The following is a 23,874-nucleotide window of genomic DNA, read 5'->3' on the forward strand; positions in this document are numbered from 1 at the left end:
CAGTTTATTTAAGATCTTGGGAGCTAGCAATGAGTTTGGTAACCTAAATAAAGTTGCCTAAAAGTATATTTTGACATATATAAATATATACACCTGTCTATGCATCAGTGTATGTATGAAAAAAAAAAGTGCAATGGCTTTTAATTCATGTTAGGTATAATAGAAATGGAAAAAAAATGTAGAATGATTGAAAATCTACTCGATTATTGAATATCATGTAAGTTGAAATACTTCAAAATATGTTTTCTTGGTTGCATGTAAAATATGAGGACTATGAGGAAATATGAAGAATTCACCTCTCTCCTTTTAGTAAATATATACCAATTTTCAAATGTTTGTCCAGTTTAATGACAAGATACAGATATCTCACATACAAAATAGAGAGATATGTTTTTATAACATAAACTATTGATACCAAGCTTAGATTTTAGAATTATTCCATGTTCCATCTCAACAGGAAAGAGCCAAAGTTGTTGCTAACTCAATCACTCCAAGAGCTGGGAAACCTGAAAAAGAAACTAAACCTGAACTGAGATTTTTTTTTTTCACATTTATGATCAAGCTCTAAGTCCAAGACTGTTTTTCCTTTCTTGTACTAAGCAGTCCCTTCTTAAGATTGAAAAGCATGGAAATCGAGAGAGAGAGGTAGGAGATTTTTGACCTCCTCATGTTCAAAAGTAATTTCAATCAGAGAACCTAGAAAGGACAGAAACTAAGGAAAATAATCAAGCAATAGAGAATAATTATGATGTAGCCATTAAGCAAATTCAAGGGTCTTTAATCCCTCCTCAAGGGCCATAATGGAGAAGGAAATGGCAACCCACCCCAGTGTTCTTGCCTGGAGAATCCCAGGAACGGGGGAGCCTGGTGGCCTGCCATCTCTGGGGTCACACAGAGTTGGACACGACTGAAGCAAATTAGCAGCAGCAGCAGCAAGGGTCATTGATAACATTCCGAGCAATATCCTGTGAACAGTTTCAGAGATGCTAAAGCCCAAATCAGGCTGAAATTTAAGTACATAGTTGGAACTAGATGGTCGATGATGTGGACTCCCAATATCCTCAGTAATAGGCCATTAGTAGAATGTCCCAATATTGATCACAGACCCCATGTTCCGCCCTCGCTCAGTCATTAAAATATTTCCCTTGAAAGTATTTGGAGATTTGCATCTTTGAAGCACCAGCTGCTAAAACACCTTGTTCGGTACTACAATAAGCACTTTTTTTTGTTTGTTTGTTTCCCTCACTGAAACCCAGTCAGTTCATAAATTTTTTTGCACAGAAGCAAGTAGACCAAGTTTGTGAGGGTAACACTACTGAATATTAAGAATGTGTGTATAGAAGGATGATAAATCACTTGTATTTCAGAAATAAAGTAGGTTTATTGATGTGATTTTTCAATAACCCTGTATGCGAGACAGCAAAAGAGACACAGGTGTCTAGAACATTCTTTTGGACTCTGTGGGAGAGTGAGAGGGTGGGATGACTTGGGAGCATGGCATTGAAACATGTATAATATCATATATGAAATGAGTCACCAGCCCAGGTTCAATGCATGATACTGGATGCTTGGGGCTGGTGCACTGGGATGACCTGGAGGGATGGCAGGGGTTGGGAGAAGGGAAGGGGTTCACGAAAGGGAACACATGTATACCTGTGGCAGATATATGTTAATGTATGGCAAAACAAATACAATAATGTAAACTAATTGTCCTCCAATTAAAATAAATATTTTTTTTTAAAGAAATCATCCAAAAACCTCCATACCTACATTGAAACCAAGCACCACCCATGAGCCAATAAGTTCCAGAGCAAGACATACCACGCAAATTCACCAGCAACACAGGAACATAGACCAGAGCTTCAATAAACAGGCTGCCCAAACAGCCAACCCATAGACATCTCAAAACTCACTACTGGACACTTCATTGCACTCCAGAGAGAAGCGATGCATCTCCACTCACCAGAACACTGACACAAGCTTCCCTAACCAGGAAACTTGACAAGCCACTTGTCCAACCCCACCCACAGGGAGGAACCTCCGCAATAAAGAGGAACCACAAACTGCCAGAAAGAGAAAGGCCATCCCAAACACAACAACAACAACAAATCTTTAGTAATGAGATTTTGCATGCTTCATGGTTTTGGTTACTATTTCTCTCAGCAGTCTGTATTTTAAGTTGATGCTGAAGTAAACACTGGTTGGACATTACCCTGCAATTGCTAGGAGACCAGTGACTTTGTGATGTCACAACAAACTTTTGATTGCTAGGAGACCAGTGATTTTGTGATGTCACAGCTTTTTGACCGGGAGGACCTCTGTGATAGTCTAGAGAGTTTCTCTCTGCAGGCCAGGCAAACATCATTTGAAGTTGCAGTGTGTAAAACCAGACAAATGAGAAAATTATCTGAAGAAAGGTTTCTCTGAGATGGCACATATTTCTTCAGAAATTCAAGATGGGCCTCCTAAAGATGAACCCACTTGTTCAGAAACCTCCATTAGATCTTCTTTGTATGATTATACAACTGAGGACTCAGTTTTGAGATCTATGATTGAAGAATATGCTTTTCAGGCTTTGTCTGAGGATCTTGTGATCAAAAGGCCACACTACACATATTCTGTCTCTGAAACAGATGATGGGAATGGTTTTCTTTCACTCACATTTCCACAAAAACTTTGGAATATAGTTGAAAGTGATCAGTTTGTGTCTATTTGGTGGGATGACACAGGCACATGTATAGTGATCAATGAAGAACTCTTTAAGAAAGAAGTCTTGGAAAGAAAGGATCCTTTCAGAATATTTGAAACCAAGAGTATGAAAAGTTTAATTCGACAGCTTAACCTTTATGGATTTCATAAAAAGCGGCAAACTGTTCAAAGATCGGCTTCACTACCTGCCTTTCTGGAAGAAGAAAACAACATCTCTCTTTTGAGTAAGGTATTCCAAAATTTTCACTTATTGCCAATATGTCAGATTAAATCATGTGACCTAGAAAGCATGTTCATATATGTAGCTAAATCAGAATTTAAACTTGAGATAACAAATTGTTGAAATGTTTTTCTTTTTTTGAAGTTGAAAACAGCTGGAGGTTAAAATATTGGATGTTAACAAACTTTCCTAGCAACTTGAAACCAGACAGAAGTTCTGAAGCTACTTAAAGTTGTATTTACTGTATATATACAATGCCGGGGTCCAGCCCCGGTGGATCCAGGGAATTCGAAGGGTGGACGGCGTCGGCGTGGAAAGACTTGTTTATTTATTAATGAAAGATTAGATTAAGAAACTATAGTGTAGTAAGAAGATTAAGTGGAGGAAGAGGGCTGAATAGCTTGGTTTACGCGGAAGGCCAATAAAATTCCAGACAAGGAATTTGCACCATCTACGTTCGGCCACTGGCACCCATTTGAATATCTAAGGGTGCCTCACCTTAAGCTCCCTATCTCGCGGGTCTTAACAGCCGGGGCAAGTAAGTAGACCTGGCGAGCCTCTGCGCCCCAGGTGGAGATTCAGCCTGAAGTTAAAGTAAAGAGCAGAGAGAGGGAAAGAGAGAGAGGAAGAAAGAGAGAGAGAGACACGGGGGGAGCCAGAATCCCAAGAAACCAGGCTGGGAGACTAGTTAGAGAAGCTGGTCCAAGAAGCTGGCCCCCGGCCCCAGAAGCTGGCCCCATCCTTTATTGTTCAGAAGGCCTTTTATACTTTTGATAAAACACAGAGATCAATGGGTAACACAAGATTATGTAGCGTTCGCAGCTCAGGCTCTTTCTATACATCATTTGGTATACAAGAGGTCTCAGGTGATTTACATTATCTTCTGGCCAAGAGGCTTGTTAACACCTTTTGGCTCTCTTCCTTAATGAATGTTAATCTTGTTTCCCCTGAAGTGTTTTTCTTTAATCTACATCTCCTTAAAGCATTAACATTAAAGTTACATCTCTATAGAACAAAGGTGCAGTGGGACACAACAAAGAAGGTACTTAACTCAAAGATCTAATGTTGCTAACACAAGGTCTACTACTTGTTTTTCTAACTATATCTACAACTAAAGGATGTGAAAATTTGGCAGCAAATATTGACTCCACAAATGAAACCTTTAATCAGTCCTATTCTAAAGATTTTGACTCCTCGGAAGCTCCTACATTCCTAGGATGTGTTAAGCTTCCTGTGCCTCCTGCGGTCAGGAGGCCTCAAACAATCACACGCACAGCTGTATGAGTCTTGCCAGGCAGGCTAGAAAGCCATCAGAGGGGTATTTGGATTGAAACACTCTTTCAAATGCAGAAGACTAAAGCCCTGAATTGACTTTTTCCAGAAAATGTCAGAAGAGTGGAAAAGCAGAGCACAAAAGCCAGCAGATTTTTGTTGGGGTGCATGCTTAGGAATTTCCAGAGGGGTCCCTGAAGTCTGAGCATGCCTTGCATATGTCAGCTTCCTTCCTCATGACCTTGTCACGGGCGGGATTCCTCACACTGGCTCCCAGCAATACAACATACTTTTAGTTGAGCATATTCTTTCTAACATGTTACCTGTTAAAACTACCAACAGAGGTATTTGATTTGATGTTATTTAATTGGTTCCATTAAAGGAATACGTTTTTATACGTAGCTTTGTTTGTCAGTTTTACCTTGGTTTATAAAGAAACTAAATAATTTAATTCTTTGATTTTAGTTACAGACCTACTATAATCCAAATTTCAAAAGAGGCCATCCCCAACTTTTAGTAAGAATTCAAAGAAGAGTTGGAATTAACAATGTGTCTCCAATATCTTCATTAGTTCAAGGTAACAAGAAGCATGCTAAAGCAAGTGTCAAAAAAGATGATCATAACTCTGAATTTCTTCCAGAAATGAGTGGAGAGAGTGCATTTCCAGCCTCTATAAGTTTAAGTGTGCCTTTCATACAAAAGCCTCATACCAGCCAGATAGTCGCTAATACAAGTGCCCTATCTCCATGTGACTTACCTACCCCATCAGCAATATCAGTTAGACACACAGACCAGATTGTGGTAGATCAACCTGAAGTTTTACAAAAGTTGAGCATTTTTAATTGGCACTCACAGAGCAACTACACTCAAGTAAACAGCCACGTTGAGGACTTTGCTAATACAACTACATCTACTTATCGGAACCACATCGAATCTCCATTACAGAGCAGTTATTCTGGACTTATGGTGGAACCTTCTAAATTTCCAGATAGGCATAGCGATGTGTCAGCCCATGACAGTCCTTTTCTTAACCTGCAAGAGAGAGGCAACTCATGGTTCTCAGTGCCAACAATCACTTACACATCCGCCTCCTCTCTTCCGAGTAAACTCATCAACAATCATCAATATGTGAAAACCATCCTAATTAAAACTGACCTATCAAATACGTGTCAGATTATGGAGCCTAAAGGAGACTGAAATTTCCATTCGGAGATGTCAACAATTATCTACAATTCTTGTATTTGAACAATAAATTTCCATGTTCATCTTCATAGTTTCATTTTTTATTTTCAAACAAGGAAGAGTAAAATGAGGCTTTAGTTCAATGGTTGGCTATTTTAATGCATGGTTTTATAAACTCATCAGTTCAAGAAAACATTCGTTATGCATCCTAGGTAAATGACACCTGATATAATATTCATAAGCAAGAAAATGAGAACAAAGCGAAAAGAGGTAATGGGTGTAAAGTGATTTCTGAAACCATCCCTGATGAAATGAAGGGGTGCTAAATTAGGATGGTATGGGTGAAGGAAGAGATGCAAATAAAGTTAGAAAAATGAAAATACACAGTATGAACTTTGGTGCATTCACACATTACATTCTATTAGTTACTGGTAGAGTCTTAAAATGTTAGACAGCGATTGCTTTCATTATAGAAATTCATTCTGTCCTTGAAAGTATAGATATTGCAGCATGTTTAAAATCTTGATCACAATTATGCCATCACTGTGATAACAAAGATAACATGACATAATGAGTGACTGGCCCATGGTCAGCACAAGATATGTACTTTACAAGTGGTATTCTATAGGGTCATTTTGGTCTGCTGTCCTTAAGGACCCTCTTTATTTCCTGACACCAAGATTCCACCCTATAATTCAAAATGCGTATTTAGACATTGCTTATCGGTTGCCACAGAGACAGAATAAATTCCTGGTGGTGACTGCAGCACATCAGCGTGGTTAAAAAGTTCTTGAACAACATGATATCTGTTTTCCTTAGTAATTTCATTATCTTTCTCTTATACTGTGCTTCTGAAGCTACAGTCACTCAATATTTTCAATCATGTTAAGCCCCTTCTCACAACTTTGTCTCAACACTTTCTTTGGATTGGAAGGAACTTCTGGTTGCCCTCCCATGAAGGAGAGCACAGATATCAGGTCTTTAATGTATCTTTCACATCAGCTGAAACAGAGCCTGCCAATGACACATTTTAAGTGCTTACTGAATTATCAATAAAGAAATGTAATAACCCAATCAAATGCTCTACACATTACTCAGCAACATTCTATATCCTGCACTATTATCATAATTCACCTTTGCTATTTACTGAGAAAATTTTCCCAGTTGATAAATATTTATTATATTTACATGGATGTACGATTTCTAGGGAGGCATGTATTCCCGTGTTTTGAAGAATATTTCACGTTTTGATGTGATTTTTCTCTGTCATTTTGTTGTGTCAATCAAAATCTTTTGCATAGGCAAATAGGAGTAGATGCTTTCCTGGAGTTCTCTTGCTTTTTGGAGGACACAATAGGTGTTGACAATTTAACCTCTGATTCCCCTGCCCTTTGTAAATCCAGCTTGAACATCTGGAAACTCATGGTTCACATTCTGTTGAAACTTGGCTTGGGGAATTTTGAGCAGTTCTTTGCAACTCTGTGCTGTTGCTGCTGCTAAGTCTCGTCAGTCGTGCCCAACTCTGTGGGACCCCGTAGACAGCAGCCCACCAGGCTCTGCTGTCCCTGGGATTCTCCAGCCAAGAACACTGGAGTGGGTTGCCATTTCCTTCTCCAATGCATGAAAGTGAAAAGAAAAAGTGAAGTCGCTCAGTCGTGTCTGACTCTTCATGACCCCATGGACTGAAGCCTACCAGGCTCCTCCATCCATGGGATTTTCCAGGCAAGAATACTGGGGTGGGTTGCCATTGCCTTCGCGACTGTGTGAGATGTGTGCAATTAAGCAGTTGTGTGGACATTCTTTGGATTGCCTTTCTTTGTGTTTGGCATGAAAACTGATCATTTTTAGTCTTCTGGCTATAGCTGAGTCTCCCAAATTTGCTGGCATATGGAGGGCAGCACACTCGGAGCATCTTCTTTCAGAATTTGAAATATCTCAACTGAATTCCATCACCTCCTCGAGCTTTGTTGGTAAGTATGCTTCCTAAGTCCCCTAGACTTTGTATTGCAGGACGTCCAGCGCTAGGTGAATGATCATACCATCATCCTTCACTGGGTCATGAAGATCCTTTGGGCATAGTTCATTGTTTATTCTTCCCACCTCCTCTTAATAGCTTCTACTTCTGTTATGTCCGTGCCATTTCTGTCCTTTATTGTGTCCACCTGTGTATGAAATTTTCCCTTGGAATCTCTGATTTTCTTGACGAAATCAGTAAGGATACAATTCTATTTATTTCCTTTGTTTATTGGCTTTGATAACTGTGGAAGGTTTGTCTCTTTTTAGTATTCCTTAGGACTCTGCATCCAAGTGTGTATCGTTTTCCACTTTCTCTTTTCGTTTAGCTTCACTACTCTTCTCAGCTCTTTTTGAGACCAGCTAACTTTCAGTTCAGTTCAGTTCAGTTCAGTTCAGTCACTCAGTCACGTCTGACGCTTTGCGAGCTCTGAACTGCAGCATGCCAGCCTCCCTGTCCATCACCAACTCCTGGAGTTCACTCAGACTAACGTCCATCGAGTCAGTGATGCCATCCAGCCATCTCATCCTCTGACGTTCCCTTCTGCTCTTGCCCACAATCCCTCCCAGCATCACAGTATTTTCCAATGAGTCAACTCTTTTCATGAGGTGGCCAAAGTACTGGAGCTTCAGCTTAAGCATCATTCCTTCCAAGGAAATCCCAGGGCTGATTTCCTTCAGAATGGACTGGTTGTATCTTTTTTCAGTCCAAGGAAATTTCAGGAGTCTTCTCCAACACCACAGTTGAAAAGCATAATTCTTTGGCACTCAGCCTTCTTCACAGTCCAACTCTCACATACATACACGACCTCAGGAAAAACCATAGCCTTGACTAGACGGACCTTAGTCAGCAAAGTAATGTCTCTGCTTTTGAATATAATATCTATGTTGGTTATAACATTTCTTCCAAGGAGTAAGTGTCTTAATTTCATGGCTGGCAATCGCCATCTGCAGTGATTTCAGAACCCCCAAAAATAAAGTCTGACACTGTTTCCACTATATCTCCATCTATTTCACATGAAGTGATGGGACCGGATGCCAAGACCTTTGTTTTCTGAAAGTTGAGCTTTAAAGCCAATTTTTTCAGTATCCTCTTTCACTTTCATCAAGAGGCTTTTTAGTTCCTTTTCACTTTCTGCCATAAGGGTGGAATCATCTGCATATCTGAGGTTATTGATATTTCTCTCAGCAGTCTTGATTCCAGCCTGTGTTTCTTCCAGTACAGTGTTTCTTGTGATGTACTCTGCATAGAGGTTAAATAAGCAGGGTGAAAATATACAGCCTTGAAGCACTTCTTTCCTTCCTTCTTTTTTTTTTAGTTTTTTTTTTTTTTTTAATTTTTAATTTTTACTTTGTTTTACTTTACAATACTGTATTGGTTTTGCCAAACATTGACATGAATCGACCACGGGTTTACATGCGTTCCCAAACATGAACCCCCTCTCCCACTTCCCTCCCATAACATCTCTCTGGGTCATCCCTGTGCACCATCCCCAAGCATGCTGTATCCTGCATCAGACATAGACTGGAGATTCGATTCTTACAAGATAGCATACATGTTTCAATGCCATTTTCCCAAATCATCCCACCCTCTCCCTCTCCCTCTGAGTCCAAAAGTCTGCTATATGCATTTGTGTTTTTTTGCTGTCTTGCATACAGGGTCATCATTGCCATCTTTCTAAATTCCATATATTTGTGTTAGAATACTGCATTGGTGTTTTTCTTTCTGGCTTATTTCACTCTGTATAATCGGCTCCAGTTTCATCCATCTCATCAGAACTGATTCAAATGTATTGTTTTTAATGGCTGAATAATACTCCATTGCGTATATGTACTACAGCATTCTTATCCATTCATCTGCTGATGGACATCTAGGTTGTTTCCATGTCCTGGCTATTATAAACAGTGCTGCGATGAACATTGGGGTACATGTGTTTCTTCCAATTCTGGTTTCCTTGGTGTGTATACCCAGCAGCAGGATTGCTGGGTCATAAGGCAGTTCTATTTGCAATTTTGTAAGGAATCTCCACACTGTTCTCCATAGTGGCTGTACTAGTTTGCATTCCCACCAACAGTGTAGGAGGGTTCCCTTTTCTCCACAACCTCTCCAGCATTTATTGCTTGCAGATTTTTGGATCGCAGACATTCTGACTGGCGTGAGTGGTACCTCATTGTGGTTTTGATTTGCATTTCTCTAATAATGAGTGATGTTGGGCATCTTTTCATGTGTTTGTTAGCCATCCGTATATCTTTGGAGAAACGTCTATTTAGTTCTTTGTTCCATGTTTTGATTGGGTCATTTATTTTCCTGGAATTGAGATGCATACGTTTCTTGTATATTTTTGAGATTTGTTGTTTGTCAGTTCCTTCGTTTGCTATTTTTTCCCATTCAGAAGTCCGTCATTTCACCTTGCTTATATTTTCCTTTGTTGTGCAGAAGTTTTTAATTTTAATTAGATCCCATTTGTTTATTTTTGCTTTTATTTCCAGAATTCTGGGAAGTGGATCATAGAAGATCCTGCTGTGATTTATGTCGGAGAGTGTTTTGCCTATGTTCTCCTCTAGGAGTTTTATAGTTTCTGATCTTACATTTAGATCTTTAATCCATTTTGAGTTTATTTTTGTGTGTGGTGTTAGTAAGTGATCTAGTTTCATTCTTTTACAAGTGGTTGACCAGTTTTCCCAGCACCACTTGTTAAAGAGATTGTCTTTACTCCACTGTATATTCTTGCCTCGTTTGTCAAAGATAAGGTGTCCATATGTGTGTGGATTTATCTCTGGGCTTTCTATTTTGTTCCATTGATCTATATTTCTGTCTTTGTGCCAGTACCATACTGTCTTGATGACTGTGGCTTTGTAATAGAGCCTGAAGTCAGACAAGTTGATTCCTCCAGTTCCATTCTTTCTCAAGATTGCTTTGGCTATTCGAGTTTTTTTTTTTTTATTTCCATACAAATCTTGAAATTATTTGTTCTAGTTCTGTGGAAAATATCGCTGGTAGCTTAATAGGGGTTGCATTGAATTTGTAAATTGCCTTGGGTAGTATACTCGTTTTCAATATATTGATTCTTCCGATCCATGAACATGGTATATTTCTCCATCTATTTGTGTGCTCTTTGATTTCCTTCATCAGTGTTTTATAGTTTTCTATATATAGGTCTTTAGTTTCTTTAGGTAGATATATTCCTAAGTATTTTATTCTTTTTGTTGCAGTGGTGAATGGAATTGTTTCCTTAATTTTTTTTTTCTACTTTCTCATTATTAGTGTATAGGAATGCAAGAGACTTCTGCGTGTTGATTTTATATCCTGCAACCTTACCATATTCATTGATTAGCTCTAGTAATTTTCTGGTGGAGTCTTTAGGATTTTCTATGTAGAAGATCATGTCGTCTTCAAACAGTGAGAGTTTTATTTCTTCTTTTCCAATTTGGATTCCTTTGATTTCTTTTCCTGCTCTGATTGCTGTGGCCAAAACTTCCAGAACTATGTTGAATAGTAGTGGTAAAAGTGGGACCCCTTGTCTTGTTCCTGGCTTTAGGGAAATGCTTTCAATTTATCACCATTGAGGATAATGTTTGCTGTGGGTTTGTCATATATAGCTTTTATTATGTTGAGGTATGTTCCCTCTATTCCTGCTTTCTGGAGAGTTTTTATCATAAATGGATGTTGAATTTTTTCAAAGGCCTTCTCTGCATCTATTGAGATCATCATATGACTTTTATTTTTCAATCTGTTGATTTGGTGAATTACATTGATTGATTTGTGGATATTGAAGAATCCTTGAATACCTGGGATAAAGCCCGCTTGGTCATGGTGTATGATCTTTTTAATATGTTGCTGGCTTCTGATTGCTAGAATTTTTTGAGGATTTTTGCATCTATATTCATCAGTGATATTGGCCTGTAGGTTTCTTTTTTTGTAGTATCTTTGTCAGGATTTGGTATTAGGGTGATGGTGACCTCATAGAATGAGTTTGGAAGTTTACCTTCCTATGCAATTTTCTGGAAGAGCTTGAGTAGGACATGTGTTAGCTCTTATTGAAATTTTTGGTAGAATACAGCTGCGAAGCCGTCTGGACCTGGGCTTTTGTTGTTGGAAAATTTCTCATTACAGTTTCAATTTTCGTGCTTGCGATGGGTCTGTTAAAATTTTCTATTTCTTCCTGGTTCAGTTTTGGCAAGTTGTATGCTTCTAAAAATTTGTCCATTTCTTCCACTTTGTCCATTTTATTCGCATATAATTGCTGATAGTTGTCTCTTATGATCCTTTGTATTTCTGTGTTTTCTGTTGTGATCTCTCCATTTTCTGATAAAATAGACTAAAACAAAGGCTGTGAAAAGAGACAAAGAAGGCCACTGCATAATGATCAAAGGATCAATCCAAGAAGAAGATACAGAAATTATAATTATATATGCACCCAATATAGGAGCTCCGCAATATGTAAGACAAATTCTAACAAGTGTGAAAGGGGAAATTAACAATTACATAATAATAGCAGGAGACTTTAATACTCCACTCACACCTATGGACAGATCAACTAAACAGAAACTTAACAAAGAAATGCAGACTTTAAATGATACATTAGACCAGTTAGACCTAATTGGTATCTATAGGACATTTCACCCCAAAACAATGAATTTCACCTTTTTCTCAAGTGCTCATGGAACCTTCTCCAGGATAGAGCACATCCTGGGCCATAAATCTAACCTTGATAAATTCAAAAAAATTGAAATCATTCCAAGCATCTTTTCTGACCATAATGCATTAATATTAGATCTCAATTACAGGAGAAAAAACTATTAATAATTCCAACATATGGAGGCTGAACGACACACTTCTGAATAACCAACAAATCGCAGAAGAAATTTAAAAAAAGAAATCAAAATATGCATAGAAACTAATGAAAATGAAAACAAAACAGCCCCAAACCTGTGGGACACTATGAAAGCAGTGCTAAGAGGAAAGTTCATAGCAATACAGGCATACCTCAAGAAACAAGAAAAAAGTCAAATAAATAACCTATCCCTACACATAATGCAACTAGAAAAGGAAGAAATGGGGAGTAGTTAGTAGAAGGAAAGAAATCTTAAAAATTAGGGCAGAAATAAATGCCAAAGAAACAAAAGAGACCATAGGAAAAATCAACAAAGCCAAGAGCTGGTTCTTTGAAAGGATAAATAAAATTGACAAACCATTAGCTAGACTCATCAAGAAACAAGGAGAGAAAAATCAAATTAATAAAATTAGAAATGAAAATGGAGAGTGCACTTCTTTTCCTATTTGAAACCAGTCTGTTGTTCCATGTCCAGTTCTAACTGTTGCTTCCTGACCTGCATACAGATTTCTCCAGAAGCAGGTCAGATTGTCTGCTATTCCCATCTCTTTCAGAATTTTCCACAGTTTATTGTGATCCACACAGTCAAAGGCTTTGCCATAGTCAATAAAGCAGCAAGACATGTTTTTCTGGAACTCTCTTGCTTTTTCCACGATCCAGCGGATGTTGGCAATTTGATCTCTGGTTCCTCTGCCTTTTCTAAAACCAGCTTGAACATCAGGAAGTTCATAGTTCACATATTGCTGAAGCCTAGCTTGGAGAGTTTTGAGCATTACTTTACTATCGTGTGAGATGAGTGCAATTGTGCAGTAGATTGAGCAATCTTTGGCCTTGCCTTTCTTTGGGATTGGAGTGAAAATTGACCTTTTCCAGTCCTGTGGCCATGGCTGAGTTTTCCAAATTTTGCTGGCATATTGAGTGCAGTACTTTCACAGCACCATCTTTCAGGATTAGAAAAAGCTCCACTGGAGTTTTATCACCTCCACTAGCTTTGTTCTTATTGATGCTTTCTAAGGCCCACTTGACTTCACATTACAGGATGTCTGGCTCTAGATGAGTGATCACACCATCGTGATTATCTGGGTCATTAAGGTCTTTTTTTCTACAGTTCTTCTGTGTATTTTTGCAACTTCTTAATATCTTCTGCTCTGTTATGTCCAGACTATTTCTGTCCTTTATCGATCCCATCTTTGCATGAAATGTTCCCTTGGTATCTCTAATTTTCTTGAAGAGATCTCTAGTCTTTCCCATTCTGTTCTTTTCCTTTATTTCTTTGCACTGATCACTGAAGAAGGCTTTGTTATCTCTCCTTGCTATTCTTTGGAACTCTGCATTCAGATGCTTATATCTTTTGTTTTCTCCTTTTCTTTTTGCCTCTCTTCTTTTCACAGCTATTTGAAAGGCCTCGCCAGACAGGCACTGTGCTTTTTTGCATTTCTTTTCCATGGGGATGGTCTTGATTCCTGTCTCCTGTACAATGTCACACACCCCATTCCATAGTTCATTAGGCAGTCTATCTATCAGATCTAGGCCCTTAAATCTATTTCTCACTTCCAGTGTATAATCATAACGGATTTCATTTAGGTCATACCTGAATGATCTAGTGGTTTTCCCTATTTTCTTCAATTTAAGACTGAATTTGGTTATAAGCACTTCATGATCTGAGCCACAGTCAGCCCCTGGTTTGTTTTTCTGACTGTATAGAGGTTCTCCATCTTTGACAACAAAGAATATAATCAATCTGATTTTGGTGTTGACCATGTGGTGATATCCATGTATAGAGTCTTCTGTTGTGTTGTTGGGAGAGGGTGTTTGCTATGACCAGTGCATTTTCTTGGCAAAACTCTATTAGTCTTTGCCCTGATTCATTCCACATTCCAAGGCCAAATTAGCCTGTTAACCTTGGTGTTTGTTGACTTCCTACTTTTTCATTCCAGTCTCCTATAATGAAAAGGACATTTTTCTTGGGTTTAGTTCTACAAGGTCTTGTAGGTCTTCATAGAACCATTCAACTTCAGCTTCTTCAGCATTACTGGTTGGGGCATAGACTTGGATTAGGTTGATATTAAATGGTTTGCCTTGGAAACAAACAGAGATCATTCTGTCGTTTTTGAGACTGCATCCAAATACTGCATTTTGGACTCTTCTGTTGACCATGATGGCTACTCCATTTCTTCTGAGGGATTCCTGCCCGCAGTAGTAGATATAATGGTCATCTGAGTTAAACTCACCCATTCCAGTCCATTTTACTTCGCTGATCCCTTGAAGGTAGGTGTTCACCCTTGCCATCTCTTGTTTGACCACTTCCAATTTGCCTTGATTCATGGACCTGATATTCTAGGTACCTATGCAATATTGTTCTGTACAGCATTGGACCATGTTTCTATCACCAGTCATATCCACAACTGGGTGTTGTTTTTACTTTGGCTCCATCCCTTCATCCTTTCTGGGGTTATTTCTCCACTGATCTCCAGTAGCGTATTGGACACCTACTAACCTGGGGAGTTCCTCGTTCAGTATCCTATTATTTTGCCTTTTCATACTGTTCCTGGGGTTCTCAAGGCAAGAATACTGAAGTGGTTTGCCATTCCTTTCTCAAGTGGACCACATTCTGTCAGACCTCTCAACCATGACCCTCCTGTCTTGGGTTGCCCTGTGGGCATGGCTTGGTTTCATTGAGTTAGACAATGCTGTGGTCCTAGCGTGATTAGATTGACTAGTTTTCTGTGAGTATGGTTTCAGTGTCTTTGCCCTCTGATGCCCTCTTGCAACACTTACCATTCTACTTGGGTTTCTCTTACCTTGGGCATGGGATATCTCTTCATGGCTGTTCCAGCAAAGTGCAGCCATTGCTCCTTACCTTGGATGAAGGGTATCTCATCACCGCCACCCTTCCTGACCTTCCACGTTGTATAACTCCTCTAGGCTCACCTGTGCCAGTGCAGACACCGCTCCTTGGGTGTGGGTTGCCCTTCCCTGCGGCCGCCCTTGGCCTCGGCTATGGGGTGTCTCCTCCCAGCCTCCGCCCTTGGCCTTGGGAGTGGGGTGGCTCTTCCCAGCCCCTGGCCCTGGGCTCAGGCGCAGGGTGGCTCCTCCCGGCTCCCTACCCTGACCTTGGACCAGGGTGGCTCCTCTCGGCCATTCCTGCACAGTCCCAGCCTGGCACTCTCGGCCGCTGCCCCTGACCTCGGACTTGGGGTAGCTCCTCTTTGCCACGCTGAATGCGCTGGCTGTCACAGCCGCTTTTCCATTTTGCATTTCTTTTCCATGCAGATTTTCTTGATCACTGCTTCCTATGCAATATCACAAAGCTCCATCCATAGGTCTCCAGGTGCTGATAGAATCACCTGTATCTATTTATCACTTTCACCATATGCTCATAAGGGTTTTGACTTTAAATATGTAAAATATATTAATTCCCTATTTCCTCTAGTGAAATCTTCACCCAGATTTTCATCAATGAAATACAGAAAATTCTATATGTTATTTGGGAAATACATGACATATAGCTGTTTGATGTTTTCCTTTTAGCTCAGGCCTTAATTTCTGAATCATGTAAAATTATCTTTCTTGTGTATGAATATGGAAAGTGTTTCACAAGTGAAAATTTGAGAATTCAAATTTCATATGAGAACATTTCTCCCCAGATTGTCAGATGTGAAAGATAGAGAATTTCAAATCTCATATCTGAAGACTGTAATTCAAACTTGTTTGATGGAAATGTAGAGAATATCAGAGCTCATGCGTGAAATCTGTGCGCAAATTCTGCATTTCTTGTAGGAAAATTAACACAGGTTTTTCAAATGTTAGACAGTATTCAGTATTTCGTGAAGGAAAGACTTCACAAGTGTTTTCAGATTACAAATAAAAAAATTACATATTTCATGTGACCATGTTGGGATATGTGACGTAGATAATTTTTTTTAAATTCTCTGTCAAAGAATCTGCATCCAGATTTTCATAACTATAATGTAAAAATTTCCACATTTTCTGCAGAATATTTTGTGTCCATTCCTTCACATATGATGTACTGAGAATTCTGTATTTAAGTTGGAAATACTTTCTCCAGATTTGTATATGTGAATAATAGAGAATTTTATGTTTCACATCCTGAAATTGCATCTAGAGTTTCACATGTGAAACAGAATTTTATCTTTTATGTAGGACACTCTCATTTCAGATGTCTATACTTGAAACAGATAATGCTTTCATCAAGAGGCGCCTTACTTACTATTTTTCTTCTGTCATTACAGTGTTGTCATTGGGATTACTAAGGCTATTCATATCTCCCACATAAATTTTGTTTCTAACTTGAGCTTCATCTAGATTTGTATCTTTTCATCATACTCTCTGCATAGAAGTTAAATAAGCAGGACAACAATACAAAGCTTTGACTTCTTCCTTTCCCAATTTTGAATCAGTTCATTGCCCCGTGTCCAATTCTAACTGCTGCACCTTCGTTCCATACATGTTTCCCAGGAGACATATAAGGTATTCTCTCATTTTTAGCTCTAAAAATGTTACAAAATTATTATTGTTGTTATTATTATTATTATTGGTTTGTGTGTGATTTGCAGTGTACAAGTCATTAGCAGAGACAGTTAAGCAGATATAAATGATCATATGCTATCTCCTTGCTTATCCTATGATACAAACATCAACTCATGTGTACCTCTTATGATTAAAGAATTAACTACACATTCCTGTGTTTGTTGGTTTTGTTATTTTATTTTTTGGTCATTGTCATTGTTGCCGTTTTCTCTCTTTTTCAAGTAGTCAAGTACCAACTGGTAATTTCCCATGAGCTTGCCATCTTTTTCTACATGAATTAAATTATGCCCATGGCAGTCTCAGACCTTTGATAGCCACTCAATGGGGTTGCACTTCAAGATCCGAAATCAGTGATCTCTGCTCTGGGAAAATGTCAGGAACGTCAAAAACTAGCTAGATATATTCAAGAGCTGACATTTTGAGCCCAATTTTGCTATTATATTCTATCTGGAAAGTTCTGCATTTCTTCATACTGATGACAATTACTCATTAATAGAAATTTCAAAGGGGGAAAGAAAAACAACAACAACACAATATGCTTGGTTTCATGTTGGAAGTTAAAGTAGAACCAGTTACGTGTGTATGTAAGCAACGTCCCATCAAACCGATTTATTCATGGCAACTAATGTTTCCTGTTTTACTCTCAAGGAAAGAAGAATAAGAGAGATTGCCAGGAAAAACTGAGAAGTTCCAGGAAGGCAGAATTGTAGGCAGATGTGAAATGCAACTCTCTCAATGAATGGACCACAAATCATACAACTACATGCACAATAGTTCTCCCACAGCATCAGATATATACTAGCAGAAGACCTTGGTCACCTGAGCGTTCCATGTGGGTTCCAGATATACCTATGCAGAAAGGAACTAAGAAGGGAGAAGGAGGATAAGAAGAAGCAAGACGAAACCTATGCCTTGTGGTGGGAGATGGAGAAGAAGGGAAGAGATTTCCAGAATGAGGCGAACTCCTTCACTAAAGGGTAAATTACCTTGGACTGAAAGGAAACAAGATAAAACAACTGATGAAATATAATTTGCATAGAGTGAGAGCCACACAGGCAATGTGTGTCACGGCCCTGTATGGCTCAAACTGCAATGCAGTTCAGCCAGTGTGTATGGGGTCCAGAAGCTGGAAGGTGGGATTTAGAGAGCCATTCTGGGAGAGGACTGCTATTGACTGTGTGGAGATGGCCTGATGGTCCACGTATGAGTAGTTGTGTTGCAGGAAATGTCTTTTGAGAATTCCCAAACTGCCAAAGAGGGAGGACCTTACTGCATTGTCACATACAGGAGGTAGAGATATCTTGGTATACTGTCACTTCCCACCTGTTAACACCTACTACAAGGCAATAGAGAAAGACCAGCAGAAGTACCACTCATGCTCCTGAAAACACAGGCAAGAAGAGGATCCCATTAAGGTCAAATCTTTTCTGCCTATGGCTGCTGCCTCCTATTCAAAATTGACACCACCATGGTTCCAGCATTTCAAGTAGCTATACCACTTCCTGTGATCATCACGGCAGATCCCAGTGTGCCGCAAGCGTCTAAGGGCAGACTCCTTTGGTGACCACATGGCCTTGGAATGCAGAATGAAGCAGGGCAAAGACTAATAGAGTTTTGGGAAGAAAATGCGTTGGTCATAGTAAACACCCTCTTCCAACAACCCAAGAGAAGACTCTACACATGGACATCACCAGATGGTCAACAGCGAAATCAGATTGATTATATTCTCTAGAGCCAAAGATGGAGAACCTCTATACAGTCAACAAAAACAAGACAAGGAGCCGACTGTGGCTCAGATCATGAACTCCTTATTACCAAATTCAGATTTAAAATGAAGAAAGTAGGGGAAGCCTCTAGACCATTCAGGTATGACCTAATCAAATCCCTTATGATTATACAGTGGAAGTGAGAAATAGATTTAAGGGCCTAGATCTGATAGATAGAGTGCGTGATGAACTATGGAATGAGGTTCGTGACACTGTAGAGGAGACAAGATCAAGACCCCATGAGAAAGAAATGCAAAAAAGCAAAATGGCTGTCTGGGGAGGCCTTACAAATAGCGGTGGAAAGGAGAGGTGAAAAACAAAGAAGAAAAGGAAAGATATAAGCATCTGAATGCAGAGTTCCAAAGAATAGCAAGAAGAGATAAGAAAGCTTTCTTCAGCAATCAATGAAAAGAAATAGAGGAAAAGAAAAAAAAAAAAAACAGAATGGGAAAGACTAGAGATTTCTTCAAGAAAATCAGAGATACCAAGGAAATGTTTCATGCAAAGATGGGCTCGATAAAGGACAGAAATTGTATGGATCTAACAGAAGCAGAAGATATTAAGAAGTGGTGGCAAGAATACACAGAAGAACTGTACAAAAAAGATCTTCATGACCCAGATAATCACGATGGTGTGATTACTCATCTAGAGCCAGACATCCTGTATTGTGAAGTCAAGTGGGCCTTAGAAAGCATCACTACGAACAAAGCTGTTGAAGGTGATGGCATTCCAGTTGAGCTGTTTCAGATCCTGAAAGATGATGCTGTAAGAGTGCTGCACTCAGTATGTCAACAAATTTGGAAAACTCAGCAGTGGCCACAGGACTGGAAAAGATCAGTTTTCATTCCAATTCCAAAGAAAAACAATGCCAAAGAATGCTTAAACTACCGCACAATTGCACTCAACTGACATGCTAGTAAAGTAATGCTCAAAATTCTCCAAGCCAGGCTTCAGCAATACGTGAACTGTGAATTTTTTGATGTTCATTCTAGTTTTAGAAAAGGCAGAGGAACCAGAGATCAAGTTGCCAACATCTGCTGGTCACGGGAAAAGCAAGAGAGTTCCAGAAAAACATCTCTTTCTGATTTATTGACTATGCCAAAGCCTTTGACTATGTGGATCACAATAAACTGTGGAAAATTCTGAAAGAGATGGGAATAGTAGAACACCTGACCTGTCTCTTGAGAAATCTGTATGCGACAGATAGAAAGCAACAGGAAGCAACAGTTAGAAATGGACATGGAACAACAGACTGGTTCCAAATAGGAAAAGGAGTACGTCAAGGCTGTATTTTGTCATGCTGCTTATTTAACTTCTATGCATAGTACATCATGAGAAACACTGGACTGGAAGAAACACAAGCTAGAATCAAGATTGCCAGGAGAAATATCAATAACCTCAGATATGCAGATGACACCTCTTCACCTTTAGTGAAGAGGAACTGAAAAGACTCTCGATGGAAGTAAAAGAGGAGAGTGAAAAAGTTGGCTTAAAACTCAATATTCAGAAAATGAAAATAATGGCATCCGGTCACATCACTTCATGGGGAATAGATGAGGAAACAGTGGAGACAGTGTCAGACTTTATTTTGGGGGGGGGGGCTCCAAAATCACTGCAGATGGTGACTGCAGCCATGGAATTAGAAAGCACTTACTCCTTGGAAGAAAAGTTATGACCAACCTAGATAGCATATTCAAAAGCAGAGACGTTACTTTGCCGACTAAGGTCCGTCTAGTCAAGGGTATGGTTTTTCCAGTGGTCATGTATGGATGTGAGAGTTGGACTGTAAAGAAGGGTGAGCACCAAAGAATTATGCTTTTGTACTGTGGTGTTGGAGAAGACTCTGGAGGGTCCCTTGGACTGCAAGGAAATCCAACCAGTCCCTTCTGAAAGAGATCAGCCCTGAGATTTCTTTGGAAGGAATGATGCTGAAGCTTAAACTCCAGTACCTTGGCCACCTCATGAGAAGAGCCGACTCATTGGAAAAGACCCCAATGCTGGGAGGGTTTGGGGGCAGGAGGAGGAGGGGACGACAGAGGATGAAATGTCTGGATGTCATCACTTGCTGGATGAATGTGAATCTGAACACACTCTGGGAGTTGGTGATGGACAGGGAGGCCTAGAATGCTGCGATTCATGGGGTAGCAGAGTCGGACACGACTAAGCGATTGCACTGAATGGTTTATGGAGATTATAAATCTGGGAGAGGGGAAACTGAAAATGGCAAACCTCTGTCCTAATCGTTCTGTAAAGTATAAAAGATAATCTTAAACTTGGATAAACAGGTAGCCCATAAATAACTGAGGGGCTATCTCATTCGCCAACACCTTTCACCTCTTCAGGATGAATCCCTGGATGCTGGAGTTGGACTCCAGCACTCTGGCCCATGTTGAGGACTAGGACACGTTCAGATGCAGCACTAGAAAATATGTGTTATTCCTTTGATGCGTTCAATTGTTGTGTTTTTTGTGCGTCATTTTTTTCAGTTGTAGGCTTCTTTGTTACTACACATTGATTTGATCTTTGCAGATTATTTCAACCATGTTTTTATTTTTGTATTATTATTTCTATTTTTATTTTGCCTTACTATTTTATGTGCCTTTTGTTGCTGTTGCATCACTTCATTTTTTTAACACAGGTATGTATTCTATATTAACTGTGGTTTCTTGTTATTCTGTAGGGGCTGTTCTGATCTTCTTGTCAGATTTGCTGTCTTTAATCTTCAGTTGGCACTCTGATCTGGTGTTGTTTTTTACTTGATTGATATTTACTTGATTGGTTCTCTTTATGAATCTCTTGTCTTCTCTGTAATGTTTATTGCTTGTGGTGCCTTCCATTTATTTATCTATTTGTCATGTATCTATGTTACTTTTTTAATCTCCTCAATATTTACTATGGTATTGTAGTTTTCTGGACATAAATTGGGCCTGATCTTTTCAGGTGCCAGCACCTGAGAGGGTAGCAGGCAGGAAGGCCAGGGGTCTCTAAATGAAGGGAATAGCCTGCAAGTGTCAGACATTTTTACCTCTCTTAAGTGGCAGGAGGAAGCAAACTACCAATATTTGTGCTTTTTTCCCTTCTCTATACAAATTTAAAAGGTGGTTTCTCCTAAAATATTGTGTTGCAATAATGACACTTGGTTTCATATGAAGTTAACTATTCTCAAACCTTGAGATAACCAATGCATTTTTCTTATGGAAATGTTTATCTTAAACTACGCTATTGTACTGTGCTTTTACCCCAAACTCTGTCAAGTCAGTGCCACTTAATGCCTTAGAACCTACTTGACAAACCAGTATGTAATATTAAGATATTTTTCCCTAATCTATGTAAAGAAAAAAATTTGTATGATAATATGTCCTTTTACAAGATTCAAGTTAATAATTGTATGGCCCGGGATGAGTTGTCTGATGCCAAGATTATCCCAAAATGCATCTTATGGGTGAGGGGTCCTGGTACCACTCTGAGTTTTTAAACATTCCTTTCTTCCATTAACAGGCTGCTAGTGAGTATATAACATCCAGCTGAAGACTAGCAGGGGGGGTATTATTTCTGCCCCCTTCTGATACCTATGTCAGAAGTTTTCTCTACCTCTTTATTTTTTAATAAAACTTTATTATACAAAGCTCTGAGAGATCTAGCCTTGTCTCTTTCCCAGATTGAATTCCTCTCCCCCAGAGGCCAAGAATCCGGGAGTATTTTCATTCCACTACAACCTTTCACACTTAGACCAGAATCATGGGACACCTAGGAATTCCTGTCTACCATGAATATCAACTGGTGACAGTCTCCATGAAGGCCTCTTTCTTAATCTCTGATGCACTGCACCCAACTGCCAACACAACCCACTGCTGATGCATCACACCACACAACAAGCAAGACAGAAAAACACAGCCACTCATCAGCAGACAGACTGCCTAATGTCAGACTAATCCCATAGACAAATACTAATGACATGAACAGATATGGTCCCACCATTAGAGAGGGAAGACTCAGCTGCAGACTCAAGAACATTGTTGTCAGTCTCTCCAGCTCCAAAGCCAACACTAGCCACTCAATCAGCTTTATCAACTTGGAGTGAAGACGAGGCATAATAAATATAATGCAGCAGTTTGTGAAGAAATAACCATTAACATGGTAAGTAGGGAAATGTGAAGACAGAGAAGTATGTTGTGGTCTAAAGAATGTGGCAAAAAGTCAAAACATAAGAAAAAACATAAAGAAAAGTGGGCAGGCTCCCTGAAAGTGGCTTGGATGTTGTTTTAGTAAAGGTGATAAAACATTCTAGAAATGGAATGCAGAAAAGATGAGAACCATTTCTGAAGGGCCTAGAAAAATGAAAAAGTAACAACAAACAACGAGCAATACAGAAAAGGACTTTGGTCTCCTATATGCTACCCCACCGTGTTGTACTGCAGAAGCCAACACAACATTGGAAAGAAATTATCCTCCAATTAAGAAATGAAGTTTACAATGAAACATAAGTGTTCAAAGGCACAAGAGACCTGACAAACTTAGTTGATACTTATAGGACATTTCACTGAAACACAGCAGAATATACATTTTTTCCTAAAGTGAACATAAAATATCTTCAGGATAAATCACAAAGTGGATCTCAAATCAAGCCTTGGTAAACTTAAGATAGTGGTAATTGCATCAATCATATATATATATAACCACAATGCTATGATTTATATACCATATTTTGTGGGAGAGGACTTGAAAAACATGAGTCCATGTAGACTAATAAACATAACTCTACAATGCCATGAGATCATTCATGAAATCTGAGAGATAATGAATGAAAACTCTTAGAAATAAATGATGGCATAACCAATACAGTATTGTAAAGTAAAATAAAGTAAAAATAAAAATTTTAAAAATAATAAATAAATAAAAAGAAAAAAAACAAACTGATTTATATAAAGAAAATAAATAAATGATATTAAAAACATGATTATCTGAAAGTTATGGAGCATACTAAAGCAGTAGAAGAGTGAAGTTGATAAAAATTACACATCTCAAGTAATCAACATAAACTTTCATCTAAAGCATTTAAGGAAGGAAGAAAACGCAGACAAAATTCACCAAAATAAATAGAAGAGGAAGAAGTGATAAAAATCAGAGCAGAAATGAAAGAAAGGAAATGATGGGGGAAAAAATTAAAAAATTCAAAATCAGTATCGCTAAAAGGGGTCTCGTAGAGAGGAGAAACAAAATAGATAAATCAAGGTCCAGACTTATCAAGAAAAAAAAGGGCAATCAAATCAATTTAAGTGTGACATGATGAAACATGAGATTATAACTGATACCACAGAAATAATGA

General features: G+C 38.9%; 1 protein-coding gene across 1 annotated transcript; it reads left to right on the forward strand.

Moving 5' to 3' along the window:
- Window positions 1–2,428: 2,428 nt before the first annotated feature.
- Window positions 2,429–5,398, forward strand: LOC138431341 (heat shock transcription factor, Y-linked-like). The gene is made up of 2 exons (XM_069573402.1): window positions 2,429–2,938; window positions 4,667–5,398. The coding sequence occupies exons 1-2, from the start codon at window positions 2,429–2,431 to the stop codon at window positions 5,396–5,398; spliced, it is 1,242 nt and encodes a 413-aa protein (XP_069429503.1).
- The last annotated feature ends 18,476 nt before the right edge of the window (window positions 5,399–23,874 follow it).

This window comes from Ovis canadensis, chromosome Y (genome assembly GCF_042477335.2).
Source record: "Ovis canadensis isolate MfBH-ARS-UI-01 breed Bighorn chromosome Y, ARS-UI_OviCan_v2, whole genome shotgun sequence".
Lineage (NCBI taxonomy): Eukaryota > Metazoa > Chordata > Mammalia > Artiodactyla > Bovidae > Ovis > Ovis canadensis.

Bases quoted from the DNA above. Each gene is read 5' to 3' on its own strand.
- LOC138431341 (XM_069573402.1), top strand. From the start codon at position 2,429: ATGGCACATATTTCTTCAGAAATTCAAGATGGGCCTCCTAAAGATGAA. The intron at 2,939-4,666 runs GTATTCCAAAAT...CTTTGATTTTAG, and splicing joins ACATCTCTCTTTTGAGTAAG to TTACAGACCTACTATAATCC.